A 17,268-nucleotide genomic window follows, 5' to 3' on the forward strand; every position below is an offset into this window, starting at 1 on the left:
CTATGACGTCGACCCGATGTGCTTCTGGATTGTGCAAACCGTGTGTTCTGCTACACCTATGTATACCACCTTGCATAGGAACTAATTACGGTTATTCTCGTTTTTCAAAGAAACGGTTGATTTTATGAATTGCATTACTTCACCAAAATTATCCGTGTGATAAAATTACATCGTAAAATCGCCAAAAATAAGTCACTAGTTGGTTTAGTTAGTGTTTAGATAACTGTTTGTCATGATTTTTTTATTGAATTCGAACTTCTAAAGCGATAACAACAACGGCGCCCGTGAATGCCCGCGATCACACTATGCTCATTCGAAAGCTTTTCATTTTCTCTTCAAAATGAGCCTATGCTAGTTTTTTGAAAACTTGCGATAAGCAGTCAAAATTTGAAAAAACCTGTTTTAATCCACCTAGCGGTGCAATTGTGCCTTTCTCATTTCTCTAAACTATGGCACGGAGGCTTTTTATGTTCAACATAATTGTGGAAATGTCCATTACATTCTTAGTACACTTTGCACTTATACACAATGGCATGCCAGCCACGAACTTGATGAGCTACGTGTCGACGGTGAAACACTTGAAACAAAAAAATATCATACTCCATTAGCCTAATCAGCATTAGATCAATGTTATCTGCTTGCTAACTCATTTTGTCATGCGGGGCTGGGTATGTGAAGAGGGCGAAAGTCCCATGAACGAACGACTCCCCAGCTTAAATTATTATGCTTTGTGATACAGTGGTGGTTTAAAGATGACGGGGTTGAAAGGGAGGGGTATGAGGGCTGGATGGGGTGGTGGTCTGAGGGGTGATTTAAGGAGATTTTTAAAGGAGGGGCGCGAACAGTAGAGGGGGGGGGGGTGTAACCCCTCTCCGTAAACCATCAACTACGCCTCTGTTAAAATCCAGAAACCCTAAACGAGTCGAAAAAAAAAGCCGGGATTAGGTTGACGTTTTTCAGAGTGATTGCATAACCTTTCTATATGAGAAAGGCAAAAATGTGCCAAAATCCAAAAAAGTGAATCGTAGTCAAATTTTTTTTCGAGTTTGCATCAAATCTCGACGTTTCATGCACCTTGAACACATTTAGCATCAAAAATAAAAATTCTATTTTTAATTTTTCCTATAGTTTATATGAGAAATTTCTGTGTGGCCGTACTCTGAAACCCGTAAATCCGGAACCAGAATTCCGATCGATCCAAAATTCAATAGCAGCCGATGGGAAGGTTGCACCTTTCATTTGAGACTAAGTTTGGGCAAATCGGTCCAGCCATCTCTGAGAAAAATGAGTGACATTATTTGACACATACGCACATACATACACACACACACACATACACACACACATACACACACACATACACACACACATACACACACATACATACATACACACACACATACAGACTTTTTCCGATCTCGACGAACTGATTCGAATGGGATATGACACCCGGCCCTCCGGGCCGGGATTAGGTTGACGTTTTTCAGAGTGATTGCATAACCTTTCTATATGAGAAAGGCAAAACTGTGAATGGAGACGCATGGTTATTACTGATATTTAATTTGAATATTCACTTAATAACTAGAATAATGCCACTAATTTATGCACAATTTTCAAAGAGCATGATCTACAAGGGTTTTACTAGTGATCAAGAGTAAGGAGCTGAGTGGGAAGTATGGTTTTTAAGTGGTAGGGGGGAATTAAGAATGTTTAAAATTCAGTAAATATTTTCAACCATCTGAAATGTGTCATAAAATGTTTCATGAACTATTTTTGCTAACTTACGCAATAAGTGTCAAATTGAGTGAACACAGTTGAGTTCTAGTCATTTTGTGAGACTATTTTATCCGAGTTTGCATAGCACTGATATAGCTTAAGGGTATGCGATATTACCCAAATAAAATAAGACCATTTTTAAATGAACCATATACGCGAAAAAAGGATTTTGGATTTAATTTTATTTAAGGTATGAAATAAGCAATCTAAGTAACTTAAAACACACCCGAGAAAACAAAATTGTTAACCATCTTGTTAATTAGTGAATGTAAATCAATATTCCACTTGAAAATGAAAGAAAATGTAGTTTTCATACCAAGTAACCCACTAATGAATTAAACGTTCCAAAATTAGTCGATTTGATCCTTAAAAATGATATAGTCATTTCTGAAGCCCCATAATGAGATGTCAATCATTTGGTTTCAATACGGAAAATAAATTCCGAAATTACAATTGAAAGAAATCATTATAAAAGACAAAATATTTACTTTTGAGCCACTCTAACAAGTAGTACAGTTAATTTCTATTTTTATAACCAACATAGGAATTCAGCGCACAAAAATTTTTGAACCTTCACAACAAAATAATTATTTTTGAGCCACCCTAATGTATAACGAAATTTTTTTTACAAATGTTAATATCAAAAACGATTTAGCACACGAAAACTAATATACACAAATTTTAAGAACGATTTAGAAAAAAAAAATTTGAGACACCCTAATGAATAGTAAATGTTTATTTTTGAAATGTTTTAATACAGAAAACGAATTCAGCGTACCAAAATTACATAAAACCGTCCTATACGAACCGATACGGAAAAGTTTGGACCTTAGTCCACCTTTTGTTCTAAGGCGTGCCACTGTACAGTGTCAGATATATCAGAGGCCTAGAGTTTACGACACATTCAGTCTCAACGACCAACGTTTGCAACCACTCGTCGATAACCTTCCTCTCGGAGAACGCTTCCTTCGCTCCGCCCATGTGTGACGCTCCTGGCAGTATGAAATTCCGCTTCGTTATGGTACTGGTGAACGTTGTAGACAGTCCCTGGCTTATCTGGTGCTGCCGTACTCGCTCGGCTACCTGGAAATTCATCCCGTTGTCACTGAAAAACTCGGCAGGTGGTCCACGTCGATCGATGAATCGGCGGACGCCCGAAATACAGGACTCTGTTGATAGTGTGTATACAATTTCTAGGCAGATGAAAAGTACGACCCATCGCATTAAATTGGATCGTCCCGACTTCACCAGCAGTGGTCCGAGGTAATCCACCCCTGTGTAGGTGAAAGCTCGCTCGTGATGGGCTAAGCGGGCAGCTGGCAGTGGTGCCATTGGAGGGATTTTCTCTGCTCACTTTCTTGACTACCAATCGAAGCTTCGGGATAGCATACAATTATCTAACTTCGTGTACGACCATATCGAATCACGGGATGCACGTTGTAGGCGATGTTCCTAACTTCCGCGGTTCGGCCCTGTTCACGTAGCAAACCCTTCTCGTCCTCCTGCACATCATTTGGCTGTTTTCCCGATAACTTCCTGACCGGTCTCATTGGGCGCTCTGTTTGATAGCGCTGCAACTTCAACCGGGTAGTGTTCACGTTACACCAACTTGAAGATGGTTTCTTCAGCAGCCTATATCTTGGCTGTTTCTTCAATCCGTTGTGGAGAAAACGGACAACGTACGCGGTCGCACGTTGCAACCTGCCCCAGGAAGAGCATCGGTCGAAATCAATCGTTGGTTCAAACGAACCATGATGTAGGATCGACGCGCGCATTTCTTCCATTCGCCACTGGTTCTTTGGGACGGGCCTAGTCTGTTTCCGGGTAGTCCAGATTGTGCGGTCCTTGGAACCGTTTACTATCGTGGTTAAAGTACGATAAGTTACCCCAGCGCCGGCGTTGGCTCGTCCGCCCGATTCCCATCGCCATTCACTTACCGACGTAGGCTCCCGTATTTCTTTTACTCTACAGGACACAAGCTGTCGATAGGATAGGCATTTACCTAGAATAGCGCTTTTCTAGAATCGGTCCAGAAAATTGTTTTGGAAACTGGGACGTCGAAGTTTTCCTTGACGAATTGTGATCGCCGTACACCCAGTCCACACGCCTGCAGTTCCAACCTTGGAATAGACCACAGTTTCAAAGGACCGTCTTTTGATTTAACCGCTACTAAACTGCACTGTGGTTCACCATGTTCGTAGAAGGTGCTAAAATCAGGGATGCCAACGGTACCGATAAACTACATTTTTTTCGATATATTTACATTTGCACAAGCCGTACAGCCCGCTACAGCGACGCATCACTACAGCTCTTGCCAGAACAGTAGTCAAACCGAGTACATTTTGCCGTACAGCAGTAGAATACATTTTTGTTTTGCTGCTGTACTCCGACTGCTCGGTGAGAGTGTGGCGTAGTAAAGTTTGTTCTCTCGCTTTGTACATTTTTCTCTGCATAGTCAAAGGGAGAGTCCCGCACACGAAAGCGTTGATGCCGGCCGTGGCGTAAATGAGCCGCATTCATTGTAGTCATTTTTGAATAAAAATATTAGAAAGATTGAAAATATTAAAAAATGTAAAATAAGGAAAGCGAAGCTGTACCGCTCGCGTCTGGTGGCTGTACTGGGGACAGTAGTTTTCTGTCATGTTACTGCTTTACACACAGGCAGCCGTACAGCGCTGGGCGTCCTGCACTAGCGAATGACAGCAGCATCGAGAGAGAAATGAGAATGTAGGCAGAAAAATTACAGCCGTGGAAAAGGTAGGCATTTTGCATCCTTGGCTAAAATAGATCGTACAAGAATATGCTACTTTATGTACGTCGACAAACACATGCATTTCAGCCCTTGGATAGATCCTTCTCGCGGCACGGGAGAAGTAACATCAGGGAATTCGTATCTCCGCGATATAGTTGTTCATCTCGATCCAGCCTTGCCACTTTGCGTAATCCAAATCACCTAATTGTTCATCCTACTCGGTGCCTTCCGCCACAAGTCCTAGATCAAGACCTCTCCATGGATGAGAAACGGCGAGAACAATCCCAGTGGATCAAACAGAGTCATGATGCAACGTAGAATCGGCCTCTTCGTCGGTTGCCGTACGAATCCGAATTTCTACCTCGTCACTCAACCCAAAGCATATCGAGCACTCTCTCGGTATTCGCCCCGTCGATCAGGTTGCCCTGTTTGTCAGTTCCGTCTGGTACTTCGCCCAGTTGCTCGGGGACTGTGCTGTTATTAAATAGCGCTTGGAGTTTGGGTCCTCCTTGGTCGTGAACGTATCGCACGTCGCTTGCTACCTTTGCCGTTTCCTCTACAGATCCGATACTTGACAGGTAATCGTCAACGTAATGGTCGTGGATAATCGATGCTCAGGAAACAACTTGACGTGTTGTTCCGCACTCCGGTTTTTGACGAATTGCGCCGAATCTCACGAGCAGGTGTTCCCGAAGGTAGTGACGTCCACCATTAAGTAGATCGTAGGCATCTCCGATGGACAAGCACGCCACAAGAAGCGCTGGGAACATTTGCTTATTTTTACATGGGTCGCCCTCTGTGCACATTGTCTGAGGAAATAATAAGTAGGGATTCTGTCATTCTCAACTATTTTTAACCTAAACAGTCTTGTCTAGGCAGCAAAACTTTTTACGTGATTACCTATAAATGAGGAAACAGCAAGCTGTGGTGTATCATTACTTTGATTAGTCCTCCTAATTAGCCCAAATATTTGGTGACCATTCCTGTAAGATAACCGCAATGGTATTTGGACCTTAAAAAACCATTCCTTGAAGCTTACTCTTATCATTAGCGAAACGATAAACCAACGCTACCGGCAATCATATTGACTATTCCACTTATGGTCAGCGTCACTTGTACCATTTGCCGAATAGGTCGTTAAGTAACGTTACCATTCAAAAATGCCAATTTCCTCAAACAAATTTTAGGGCATATTATAAGGGGAATGGTGATCTTATAATCCATTTTTGCAGTACTACATTGTTATTGGATATAACAAGGTACATTAAACATTCTACCATAAACATTTCTTCACCATGCTGTGCGATTAGTATAATCTTACACTACACACAATTCATTTAATGTTTTTTAACAATATGATTCGTGACGCAAAACAAACATGGTACCATACCACAAATCGTTTCGATCATTTGGTGTATTGTAACCACAGATAACCATTTCTCGAATAGTACAGTTATAGTTTTCGAGTGACACTATGCGATGGGCAAAATGTGATGAGTGTGTATAATAAACTACTTTATCGACACTATCAAATGCGGCTGATGTAAAAAGAACTTTATAAATGTTTTTTCTGATTCACCCAAGAGCCTCTTCCCCCTCCCCATTCTTTTTTTATTCAATCGATTTATGGTAATCTGTGATTTGATTGCGTGCCGTCCTCCATTGTTCGGTTGTTGACATCTTATGGTGGTGGTACTGCCGCTTTTACCAATTGAGCTATTTCTGTAATCTTGTGGAACGTATTTTGGTCTTCATAATAATCTAGCCACAATCGACTTTAGGAAGAGGGTAAATCGACATGTCATATACTAATAAACTGTTGATGATTACAAATGACCATGATTGTAAGAGCTGAATAATTACGGAGCATACCGTATATAGTTGGAACTTCAATTCAAATTTTCCCTTAATTTTCCTTGAATTGGTTTAAGAGGAGGTTTGCGAGCCTTTCGGTGATGGTGAGCCATGTGTTTGATACAATACATATATAATATGTAAACCGTTGAATCTGGTTGGTTAGGCAAATCGAGAATCTGGATAATGCATCCGTTATTAGAATTGACCATCTCTCCTCGTCTTGACAGGTGTAGCAACTTCCGGCAGCTGTGTACTTACGTTGTTAAAAAGACTCAAAAGACATACGAAAAATGTAATACATTTACATTGATCCACTTAAGAAAAAGGTATAAGCTCGGGTATTAGAGGAGGATTGAAATTCTTGAGTTGCTAGGACTGTAATACATGGTATTAGCCCTTTAGAAGTCCATCCTAAATTCGTGAAGCTCCTTCCTACTAACAGAACTTCTTAAACGGCAGTGTTACGATGTGATATATTTTGCCATATAAGAAATTTGATTATTATTAGTTTTACCATTTTGCTGAATGTGCTTATAAACAAATTGTTGCTATAGATGAAATGTGAATTAATCTAATCGACCTTCGCTGAGTAAAACATTATTGACAGCCTTGTGGATCCATTTAATCTTTTACAGACATGTATGAAGCTTTAGATTATGTCCAAAAACGAAACCTGTACGCCAAAAATTTAATTTGGAATTTCTTTTATCCAACCTAAATAATCTGATTTCCACTTGGTAAAAAATAATAATAAAGTATTAAAGCACTTTATCCGTGGATAAATTATTATTTTTTCCTAATAAATATGTGTAATAAACAAAGATTCGTTATTTCATTTTAACAACATATTCAATTCAATATAAAGGATTATTGAAAACTGTAACCAAACGATTTGACTTAAGGTGAACATTATGGTAATCTTGTAAGGAAATTGTAACGATACACATTTTTCTTTAAAGCAAACCTTACAGAACCATATGAAAACGACTACCATCATTGTGACTTCAATTCAAATCGTTTCGATATATTTTTTAATAATCCTGCGGAAGCACCTCAATTCTTTTCTAACATACAATATTATATTATAATCATTCCCTATATTGTAACAATAACTCGTATCTTCATTCTATAATTTTACAGGAAAACGGATTTATCGTAATATCATAAATAGACCTTAACGTATGTGGTTACCATAGCACTTATGATTTTTGTATAATATGGAGGATTCCAGATAAAGTTTTTATTTATGCGGGAGGTTCTTTACTGAAACAGTTAACCTCGCTTTTCTTGACAGTTCGCTTGTACTGTTTACATGGACTTAGCAAAATTTGTGGACGACTAGATTCGCTCGAATCAAATCGTAAAGAATTGTTCTAAGTCCATGTAAACAGCAGAGTGTATGTAAGGAGAGTGAAGACAACTGTCATGATTAACTGTCAGTGATATACCAAACGAACAAACGACCTCTCAAAATACATGGATTTTACTCGTTTGGAATGACACTGACAAATAATCATTGTTCCAATTTTGACACTGTCGTCGCTCTCCTTATAGGCACTCAGGTAAACAGTACAAGCGAACTGTCAAAAATGAACACTCAGTTCGTTTGTGACGTCACCGTAAAATATTCAATTGACGAATGAACGTTATGTTATCAAAGTGAAATTGGGTTCTACAAGATGACGATACCAATGAACTCATGATGAATGAAGTTCGTGTTTGACAATTCTCGGTGGTTTGTTTACTTTGTTAGTTGCGTGAGTGCAAGTGAAACGAGTGCTCATCTGTTATATTCGAACTCACGTAACTCTCATGTAAACAAACCACCAGGAATTGTCAAACGAAGTTTTTCAATGGTTTTATCGCAAGTATGCAAGATTGTGTAGTCATACCGCGATTTTACCATCGTCCATATACACGGCGATTTTAATTCGAACATTGTCCACCCTAAACGCGGATTGATGTGCAAAATAAATCTTTTTGTCTGGGTCAGTTTGTTGAACGATATGAATACCGCGTGATTGGTATGATGGAACTAGATAACTTCTGTAAGCTTAAGCTGCATTTTAGCTTCCAATAAAGGTTCCAGCTCCCGAATACTAACGCGGTATGGCGAGAATAAAAGTAACGATTACCTTTGTTCTTTAAACAATGAACACTAGGTTGAAGTATATGTTTTTTTGTCGATAGCTTCTTGCTGGTGCGGGTAGAAGTAGCAAGTAGATTGAATAGATTGATAGATAAATTTCCATCATCGCAGTTATTTTTGCGATGATGGAAATTTATCTCTCATAAAATCGATCAACAAACAAAAAAATGTGTAAAATTTAACTGTAATTAGACCATAACACGTGTCCCAAAACGATTGTAATATTATATTAGAAATGCCTATATTTTTTCGGAAGTGTTATGCGTAAATTTTCGAAAAAAAAATTCGAGCCTATGATGGAAGGTTATATCTTGTACGCCTTGTAAAAATATCATCTTTCCAAGGCTAAACTGCATAAGTTATATGAAGAACCGTATTTATTGGTATACAAGACTAACGTAAAATTTTACAATATCTTTTGAAATCTGCACATTTGTTTTCTAAGAGCGAACCTCTGTTTTTGTCGTTATAGTAGAACACATAATTTTTGAGCATTTATTAACCCTCAGAAAGGCAAACTGACATACGCCGAGCCTCTGAGACCCCTTGAATTTTTGAGGGCAAAAAATTAAGTTTCCATACAACTTTTTCAATATGTGACTTTTTGCAACAATATTCTTTGTAAGATATAAAGTTCTAGATTTGTTTATTCGACCTAGTGAAAATGAAAAATTATGGAAGAAGAAGGTTGTTATAGTAATTGATGAATTTTGGAATACTTGTGTGTATAAAAGCAACAATTTAACAAAATAAAAGATTATATCGGGACTGACAAACCAACAATTTTGTAAGAAATTTGGATCTTCTACTTCGTGTTCGTTTCTTCGCGTTTCGCACTTGCGGGACTGTATAGCAGCTTAGAATAAAATATAACAAATTAAAAAAAAAAACGATCAACCACGTCATACCCATTTCTAATCCGTAGTATTTACCACTTCGAAATAGATGCTCAAACTGTACTGTACTATTGCGTATCCCCCCCATCCCCCGCCTGTAAACATCAGACCCAGTTGGATATTTCAATCGAAACTCGATACTCGAACGTTTGCCAATTGCCGGAAAGGGTACAAATTGAGTGTAGGTGTGTAGGTGTGTGCTTTCGCACATTCACTTACCGATATTGCCCTCGGCCGAAACGGTGCTACTGTCAACGTTGGCCAGGATCATCCATCCTACCACCAGCAGTTGTACTAGTTGTCGCCGTTTGTGTGTCCATGCTGCTACTGCTGTCGTCGATATGTCAATATTTGACATTGTGCTATTATTACATCACTTTAAAGTTATGCTTGCCCCCTCTCGCTTGCACGGGTTTGTATTCAGCGAGATCCCCTTTCTGGGCGAGGGGGGGGGGGGGGGGGGCTAGGTGAGATGTTGGTCCTCTAGCAAGCTGCTTGTGGGTTTCCGATTTGTTACACTGGTTATGGGATCTGCACTGCTTCTACGAGAGTCTCCTCTAATGGAACTGCTACGGTTACTTTCCCGGCTATCTGCTACGAGCAAAGAGAAACAAGAAATACGAGGAAAATTAATTACTCTTCGTCTTGGCTATCTTGTTTCGTTGGATGAAGTCAGCCAATCATAAAATATGAACATTCGCTGGAGAAACACAAAAGATGTTAGCTTTTTCGTTGATTCGAGGAAATAGCAGAAGGACGCAAACAATAATTTCTCTGACTCATGTAAATAATCTGTAAGAGAGTGAATGAAGTTATACAAATCTAGAGCACTTGGTTATACAGGACTTATTCTTTTGCACAAGAACATGACTTCGATGATATATGATATGCTTAAGGAAAAAATAAGGGGGATAACCATTATTACCATTTTTTTCCCTAAATTGATTGTAATCAACTTTGTGCATGAAGAGCACTAGCTTAGCACGACTGCTGCAAACCCGCCACCTCGAATTTGTTCATTTTCAGCGATTTTTTCTTCAACTGTACATTCTCACTTTGGGGCACTTGCAAATATAATTTACGAATAGATAGTTGGTACGAAAAAGAAATATGACCAAATATAGAAACGATCTATATTCAGAACAATAGCATGGAATTCTGGTGCTCTTGGCGGAGTTTAGGTTTAACGCCCCCTTGGTATTTTTTGGCCCTCCTTTTTAACTGAACTTTCGAAAAATTATTTAAGGAGGCGTTGGAGTTTTTCCTTACTAATTTACAAAAAATCGAAAACGGGAAAGCAAAATGTATTGAGGTTTTTTGCATATGGTAAAACACGCTTTAGTGATCAAAAAACATGTTTAGTATCATGCGAAAATCTCTTTTCGATTTCCATCCGGCTCTTTGAAGTTGAAATGTAGTATCAATAATTGGGACTCGTATGTTCATCGCAAACGAAAAGTTAAAAAGGATCTTAAAGTATATTAATCTTGCACCCATCTTTTCTCAAAAATCATAAACCAAATGAAATTTTGAATGAAATGACAACATGTCTTCTGCAGAATTTATAAAAATACTCTCCTCTACAACTTTGTCGAAGACAGCAAAGCGCTATATCTTCTGGTTCAAAAGGTAAATTTTCTATAGACTACCATGATCATTTTTTTAAATAATATTGCCAAAAGATGACGCTTTTTACACATGCAATTTTACACATGACGGTGTAGAAAATTAAAATCGCTAATGTGGACAGTTTTGAATCTAGAGAATTAGAACACGCAAATAAATTTAATAAGCATTTTGTACTAGAAATTGTTTATCGATTGTTGTTCTAATTCAATATACAGTAAGACGCCGTTTTTGGCACACTCCGATTTTGGCAACAAATGAGTTCCGTTTTTGGCAACATTTTTGTTGGTCATAACAAGTCTTTTAGAAATATGCAAAAGATATTTTTTTGTATCAATTTATATTAAATTTGACTTCATTTTCAAACACGGGAATCTAATTAACACTCAAAGGCGCAAATCAATTTTTTTAATATTGTGAAAATTGCCTCATAGCTTCAATACATTACTGTGATAATTTTGAGATGTTTTTCGCAATGCTGTTTTAAAACAGTGTTATGTATTTAAGGGTTACCTATATTTTACACTATACGTGTTTTATTTAATCATTACAATAAGTGTAGAGATACATTATTTATGTAGGGGAATGTGTTCGGTTGTCGGAATACTTTTGTTTTTGGCTCACAACATTCATCCAATTAAACAATATAGGGGAATAAGTATACCAATAGAAAGCTAGAAGAATTTAATTTCTTTTGTCAACTTAAAAAAAGTTATTAACAATTTAGTAAAATGATAACTGTTTACCATTTTGAAAAATGTGGTCGGTTGTCGGCACCATAAAAAAATTTACTAAAAATGGAAAAATATGAATGATGATCATCACGATTCAAAGGGAAAAGGAAATTTTTTCAGTTCAATACTCATCAAAGGCATTATGAGCATCATTCTTCATCAGAACCATAATATGTGTATGTGAAAAAACTAGTGCGAATATTACGCACTGCTAATGCACTGACGGATCGCATTCACTGACATTGAGTTAGTTTCAGGCACTCCAGTTTTTTACCAAAGCTTCAGACAGATCAGATAGAAGTCAGTCAAAACGGGAGGGGGACTACAGGGTAACCCCGAGCCCCCCCCCCCCCCACCAAACTATCTGATCATGACAATCTGGTATATACGGTGCTACCTTGCGGTGAAAACACGACCAGGTGGGCTTTCTTCATGTAAATGTAAAACGCTAAACCGGAAGTCGCCTTCCTGGTTTTCAGAATGGTGCCAACGATCGATCTCTGGTATCTATTCGTAAAGCCCGTTCCAAAATACCCATATTGATTAGGTCATTGAGAGCATTTGTCACAAAAAATTGGGTGCCGACAACCGACCATGTTTGGGTGCCGACAACCGATTTTAGTAACCTTTTTGAAAACTGATCAAAAGAAAACTTGTGGCGAACATTTCGGCGCCATTCAACGTTGAATCACAAAATAGAATAAATTCACATCGTAAATATTCAATGCGCATACTTTTTCGATCGATTTACTTCCTTCTGTAACACTAAGCAAATCATCAAAAAACACTTTTGAGTAGAGTTTCACTTGTTCAAAAAATATATTGGTTGTAGAACAGAACATTCGAGTCTGCTTCAGCAATCGGCACAAAAAGATCGCGCTAATATATAGCACAAATAATATTTATCAGAATGTCCTTATCTGCTTTCTGTCAAAAGCTACATAGGGGTGCCGACAACCGACGACTTTCCCCTATAATATGGACAAGTTGCAAGTGATTTTTACAACAAAAATGGTTTTCTTCAAACCTAAATATCTTCAAGCATTGCAGTTCGATTTTCAATCTATCAATTCCATTTGAAAGATCAACGATGGGTTAGTTATGGAGAAGCAATAAATTTATTAATTTCTTAAAAGAGCTGTGTTTTTTAAACAAAATTGTTCAATGATTTTCAGAAAGAAGACATAACAGCCCCAGGAGCGAAATCAACACTACCATTCAGTGAATTGTTCAAGTTTTGGCGTTCAGTAGGCTGAAGAAAAGCGATTCGAATTAAATGCTATTTTACATATTCGTAATGCGGGGAATTGCACTCGATAAGTGCGCGAAGATTGTGAGAATTCTACAGGACAGTGGCACAGTGGGCAGAATGCTACTTTTGACGCTCAAATCCTCTAGCGCCCTGGGTATGTATCCTGAAGGATTTGTGCCTTCGGAAAAGTATTTTGGATGAAAATGAGCATTATTTTGACAAATGACTAATAAACGTTTCTTGCAAAGAATAAGCACAGCCTTATGACTGAACTACAATTCAGAAAACTGCAGAAAGGACTAGACACAGCAGTGATTTAAATAAGATTACTTTATAAATTACTTAATAAATTTATTCTCAGTTCGAAATATTATATTTGAATTCGAAAACAAGAAAATATTTGCATATATTTTAGTTTACTCAAAAATTCTCTAGCGAAGTATTTATGAATTATATTTTTTTCCTCATTTCATTTGTCTGCAAAAGGCCCACCTTACCCCACTTTTTTCTCTTCGTGGTTATAAAGTTAAAGCTTTTTACTAGCAGCGATGCCAGATTTACAGACATGTCTGTATTTTACAGATTTCTGACCACTACTTACAAGAATGCCGCCGCATCCGGACATTTAAAGATTTATTTTTAAAGCAGTAATAGACAGTTTACCAAAACTGCTCTAGAGTTCCTTCCTTCGAAGTTTTTTGTTTTTAATCTTCAATGATCTAATGTAACCAGGACTTTGAGAACCATTTGCAGACTTCTACAGACATTTTAAATATTCTTCTATAGATATTTCATCAAAACGAGTGGCATACCTGTTTACTAGTCACAAACAAAATTCCAGCTGCCGCCATCTGCCGCTTCGTGGGTTATTACAAATTTTGTGGAACATATTTTTTTAATATTTTTGATGAAAACAACCTTAAAATGTCATGATAACATTTATCACTCTTTTAAGCATTTTTATTATTGTATATTTTCGAAGACTTAGGAATAAAACATTTATTTCTAGATATATTTTTCATAAACAAATGTTAAAATTCATTTTCTCGAGTATTTTTTTTGAATGTCATGTAGCGCACTCTACATAGGTTATAAAGTATAAATGTCTTCAGTACATGTGTTAGAAATATCAAAACAAACAACTTTGCCGAAGAAAGTTTTTTGATAGAACACCTCTATCAAAAGATTGAACTGATCTAGATCAGTTTCTACTTATCTAGATTAAAACCAAAGTTGTCAAAATAATGGTCATTTCCATCTAACATGCTTTGCTAAAGACACTAATCCTCCAGGATATATACCCAGGGCGGTAGAGGTTTTGAGCGTCGAAAGCTTGCCCCACTGTACGACGTCTCAATTTGATAAAATAATGAATAAAATTGAATTTGCTTATTTTTTCTTTCATATAATTTCATTTCACATATGATTAAAAATCCTTGAAACATTTTTGAAGTCGTAAATTGGAAATCCAAACATTAAAAATAAGGTTCCAGTTTTGGCACGGTTCCAGTTTTGGCAACTGAAAAAAATAAAATTGTTGCCAAAAACGGAATCCTACTGTATTAGGTGTTCTTCCAATTGATGATTGCAAGGATTTTTGTTGGGAATTGCTTATAAGCAGGCCTTTGCATTTATCGCTGCGACAATAAAAACTCACATTTTCACACGAAAAGTTATTGTCACTCGCATAACTTCTCCGGATAAATACAATGGATAATTTCTCCGGAGAAATAAACCCGCGAGAGAATGAGCGAATGAGATTATCGCGATATCCCTTTTGAGCTCTCAACCTCGCTACCGCTATTCCAAAAAACGAAAAAAAAAAACAAATCTGTTGTACATACTTTTTTGTCGCTTTTCTTAGAAATGAAGTGTACATTTTGACACTTTTATTGATGTCCATGAAAATAAAATATGATCACCTTCTCCGGCGAGGAGGAAAAAAATAGATAAATTTTATCGGGAAAATTATTCTCACGCCATTTGAGGAAAACTTGCTCTTATCTCGGAAAAGTTGGACATCGGATAATCTTCTTCTCGCGTGAGTGAGTGAGAATTACAGTGCCTTCATATATTTCTGTTCGTCATAATTCCTAATGTTTCTATGTTCGCAATTAGTTTGTACTAAATCTCAGAGGGCACTTCGAAATCATGTTAAGAATCTTGTTCTGAATCCTTTCTTGTCAGTCTAAATATTTGTTTATAAATTAATAGTTTGTTCTTTATGCAGAGCCTAGAGTTACTGTCTTCTAGGACCAGCGTTTAGCGTTAAACTAGCCGAATATGAAAAATTTCGACCGGTTTCTTGTAAGTCTTTGCAAATCTCCGTTCAAGAAATTTGATTGCTTCCCAGTGCTGCATTGAAAAGGCAAAAACGCTCCAAACACTCGATCACCTTGGTGTCAAAAGAAGGCAAAATGCGATGCTTGATTCGGCGGTTAACCGCTACTGCGATTCCTCAACTTAATCCAACAATTCGTTCAAATCGATGAATAACCAAAATAGGGTTATTCTTCAATACTATCTTTGGGTTTAAAAAAGTTTACAACGTCAAAATGCACATTATGTACCCTGAAAATTCGTCTTCGCACGGTGTCAGTGAACGAACATTCCAATATAATAAATTGAAATGATTATTCAAAATCATTATACAACTTTAAATTGCGAAATTTCATTCGTGACTTCTTAGCAAATTCCCATCCAGTTACAAAAGCTCCAAACATGGAGGTAGAATTTACCATTGCACTCATCAATTGAAACAATGATTGCTGCAAAAGCTTTAATTGATCGGTTGGAGCAAATGAAGCGTTGGCTTTATGCACAATGCTAGGAAATTTGCAAATTTCTTCAGCTTCACATTTGGATAAGAATGAGTTAAATTAGTTATTGAAGAGACGTTTCGAGTTCCTCTCATCAGAATACGACACTTGCATAGTGACAGAACAGTGCTAGCGCCGGATTGACGCTAGGTCCAAAAACGAAACCACTATTTGTGTTTCCGAGCAACCCCTAGTCCTGCGTGATGTTCTGCAAGAATAGGAGTTCTGCAATATATTGCCTAGTTGTTTGGTCACTTTTGTAAGGGGTCTGATCCGTAGATCTTGAGTTTAATCCACCAGAATCCAATTTTTTTGAGGAAATGTGCCATGAGAATTTTAATATTTAATCCTAATTGCTGTAGCGTTTTGCTATCTTGTAATTATAGTTTCACTTTCTAGTGTTAAGATAGAGCTGAATTGTAAGACTTGGAAATTGCATTTCTACAAGGGAAGTTAGAAGAAGAAATATACATGAAACTTCCACCAAACGTAAATGGAGAAAGACAAACTGTTCGTCTACACAAATGTTTGTATGGATTGAAACAGGCAAGCTGATCTTGGAATAAACATTTTGATGATGCAATGAAAACACTAGGTTTTGTCCCTCTCAAAAATGACAGCTGCACCTACAAGTCAAAATCTAGCGGCATTATAGTAATACTATATGTAGACGACATTTTACTACTTGCCAAAAACATCGAAGCAATTACGTGAATTAAAAAGAAACTTGGAAGGTTATTCCAAATGAAAGACATGTTAGAGGTTAAGCACTTCCTGGGAATGGAGATAAATCGTGATTTGGAAAGCCAGACTATTGAAATTTCTCAAACTATATACATAGAGAAACTTCTTAGTAGATTTGGGATGGCTGATTGTACACCAGTGGGGACACCATTGGATATCAACACGAAATGGTCAAAATCTGAGGCAAACATCACTGAAGAGACATACAGAAAACTGCTGGGATGCCTACAATATCTTTCACTAACTTCCAGACCTGATATTTGATCTGCGGTAAACACCCTAAGCTAATATGCTAACTGCGCCATCGATTGGCACTGGTCAGGATTAAAAAGAATATTGCGATATTTGAGGGGAACGAGCAACACAAACATAATTTATTCATTAAATAGCGAATATCCTGCTTTAGTAGGATTTGCCGATGCAGATTTTGCAAATGATCCTGATAATAGGAAATCAGTTTCAGGATACGCATTTCTACTGTACGGTAATCTTATTTCGTGGTCAACGAAACGACAACCGACGGTAAGCTTATCAACAAGTGAAGCAGAACTGATAGCACTTTGCGCTGCTACGAAAAAAGGAGTGTGGTTAACACAACTTCTCAATGAATTGGATGTAATCAAAACACCATTCATCATAATGGAAGACAGAATTCCATGCATC

General features: G+C 37.5%; 1 protein-coding gene across 5 annotated transcripts in view; it reads right to left on the minus strand.

Moving 5' to 3' along the window:
* Positions 1-17,268, minus strand: part of LOC131678721 (receptor-type tyrosine-protein phosphatase N2) — a 122,967-nt gene that overhangs the window by 88,015 nt on the left and 17,684 nt on the right. For 4 of the 5 annotated variants that reach the window (XM_058958996.1, XM_058958998.1, XM_058958997.1 and 1 more), the window contains one exon: positions 9,650-10,021. In XM_058958996.1, the coding sequence (XP_058814979.1) occupies positions 9,650-9,788 (139 nt within the window). In that variant the 5' untranslated portion in view covers positions 9,789-10,021. Of the gene's footprint in view, positions 1-9,649; positions 10,025-17,268 lie in introns of all 5 variants that reach the window. The other variant, XM_058958995.1, reaches the window with a different exon arrangement.

The sequence above is a fragment of the Topomyia yanbarensis genome, chromosome 2 (assembly GCF_030247195.1).
Source record: "Topomyia yanbarensis strain Yona2022 chromosome 2, ASM3024719v1, whole genome shotgun sequence".
In the NCBI taxonomy this organism is placed as follows: domain Eukaryota; kingdom Metazoa; phylum Arthropoda; class Insecta; order Diptera; family Culicidae; genus Topomyia; species Topomyia yanbarensis.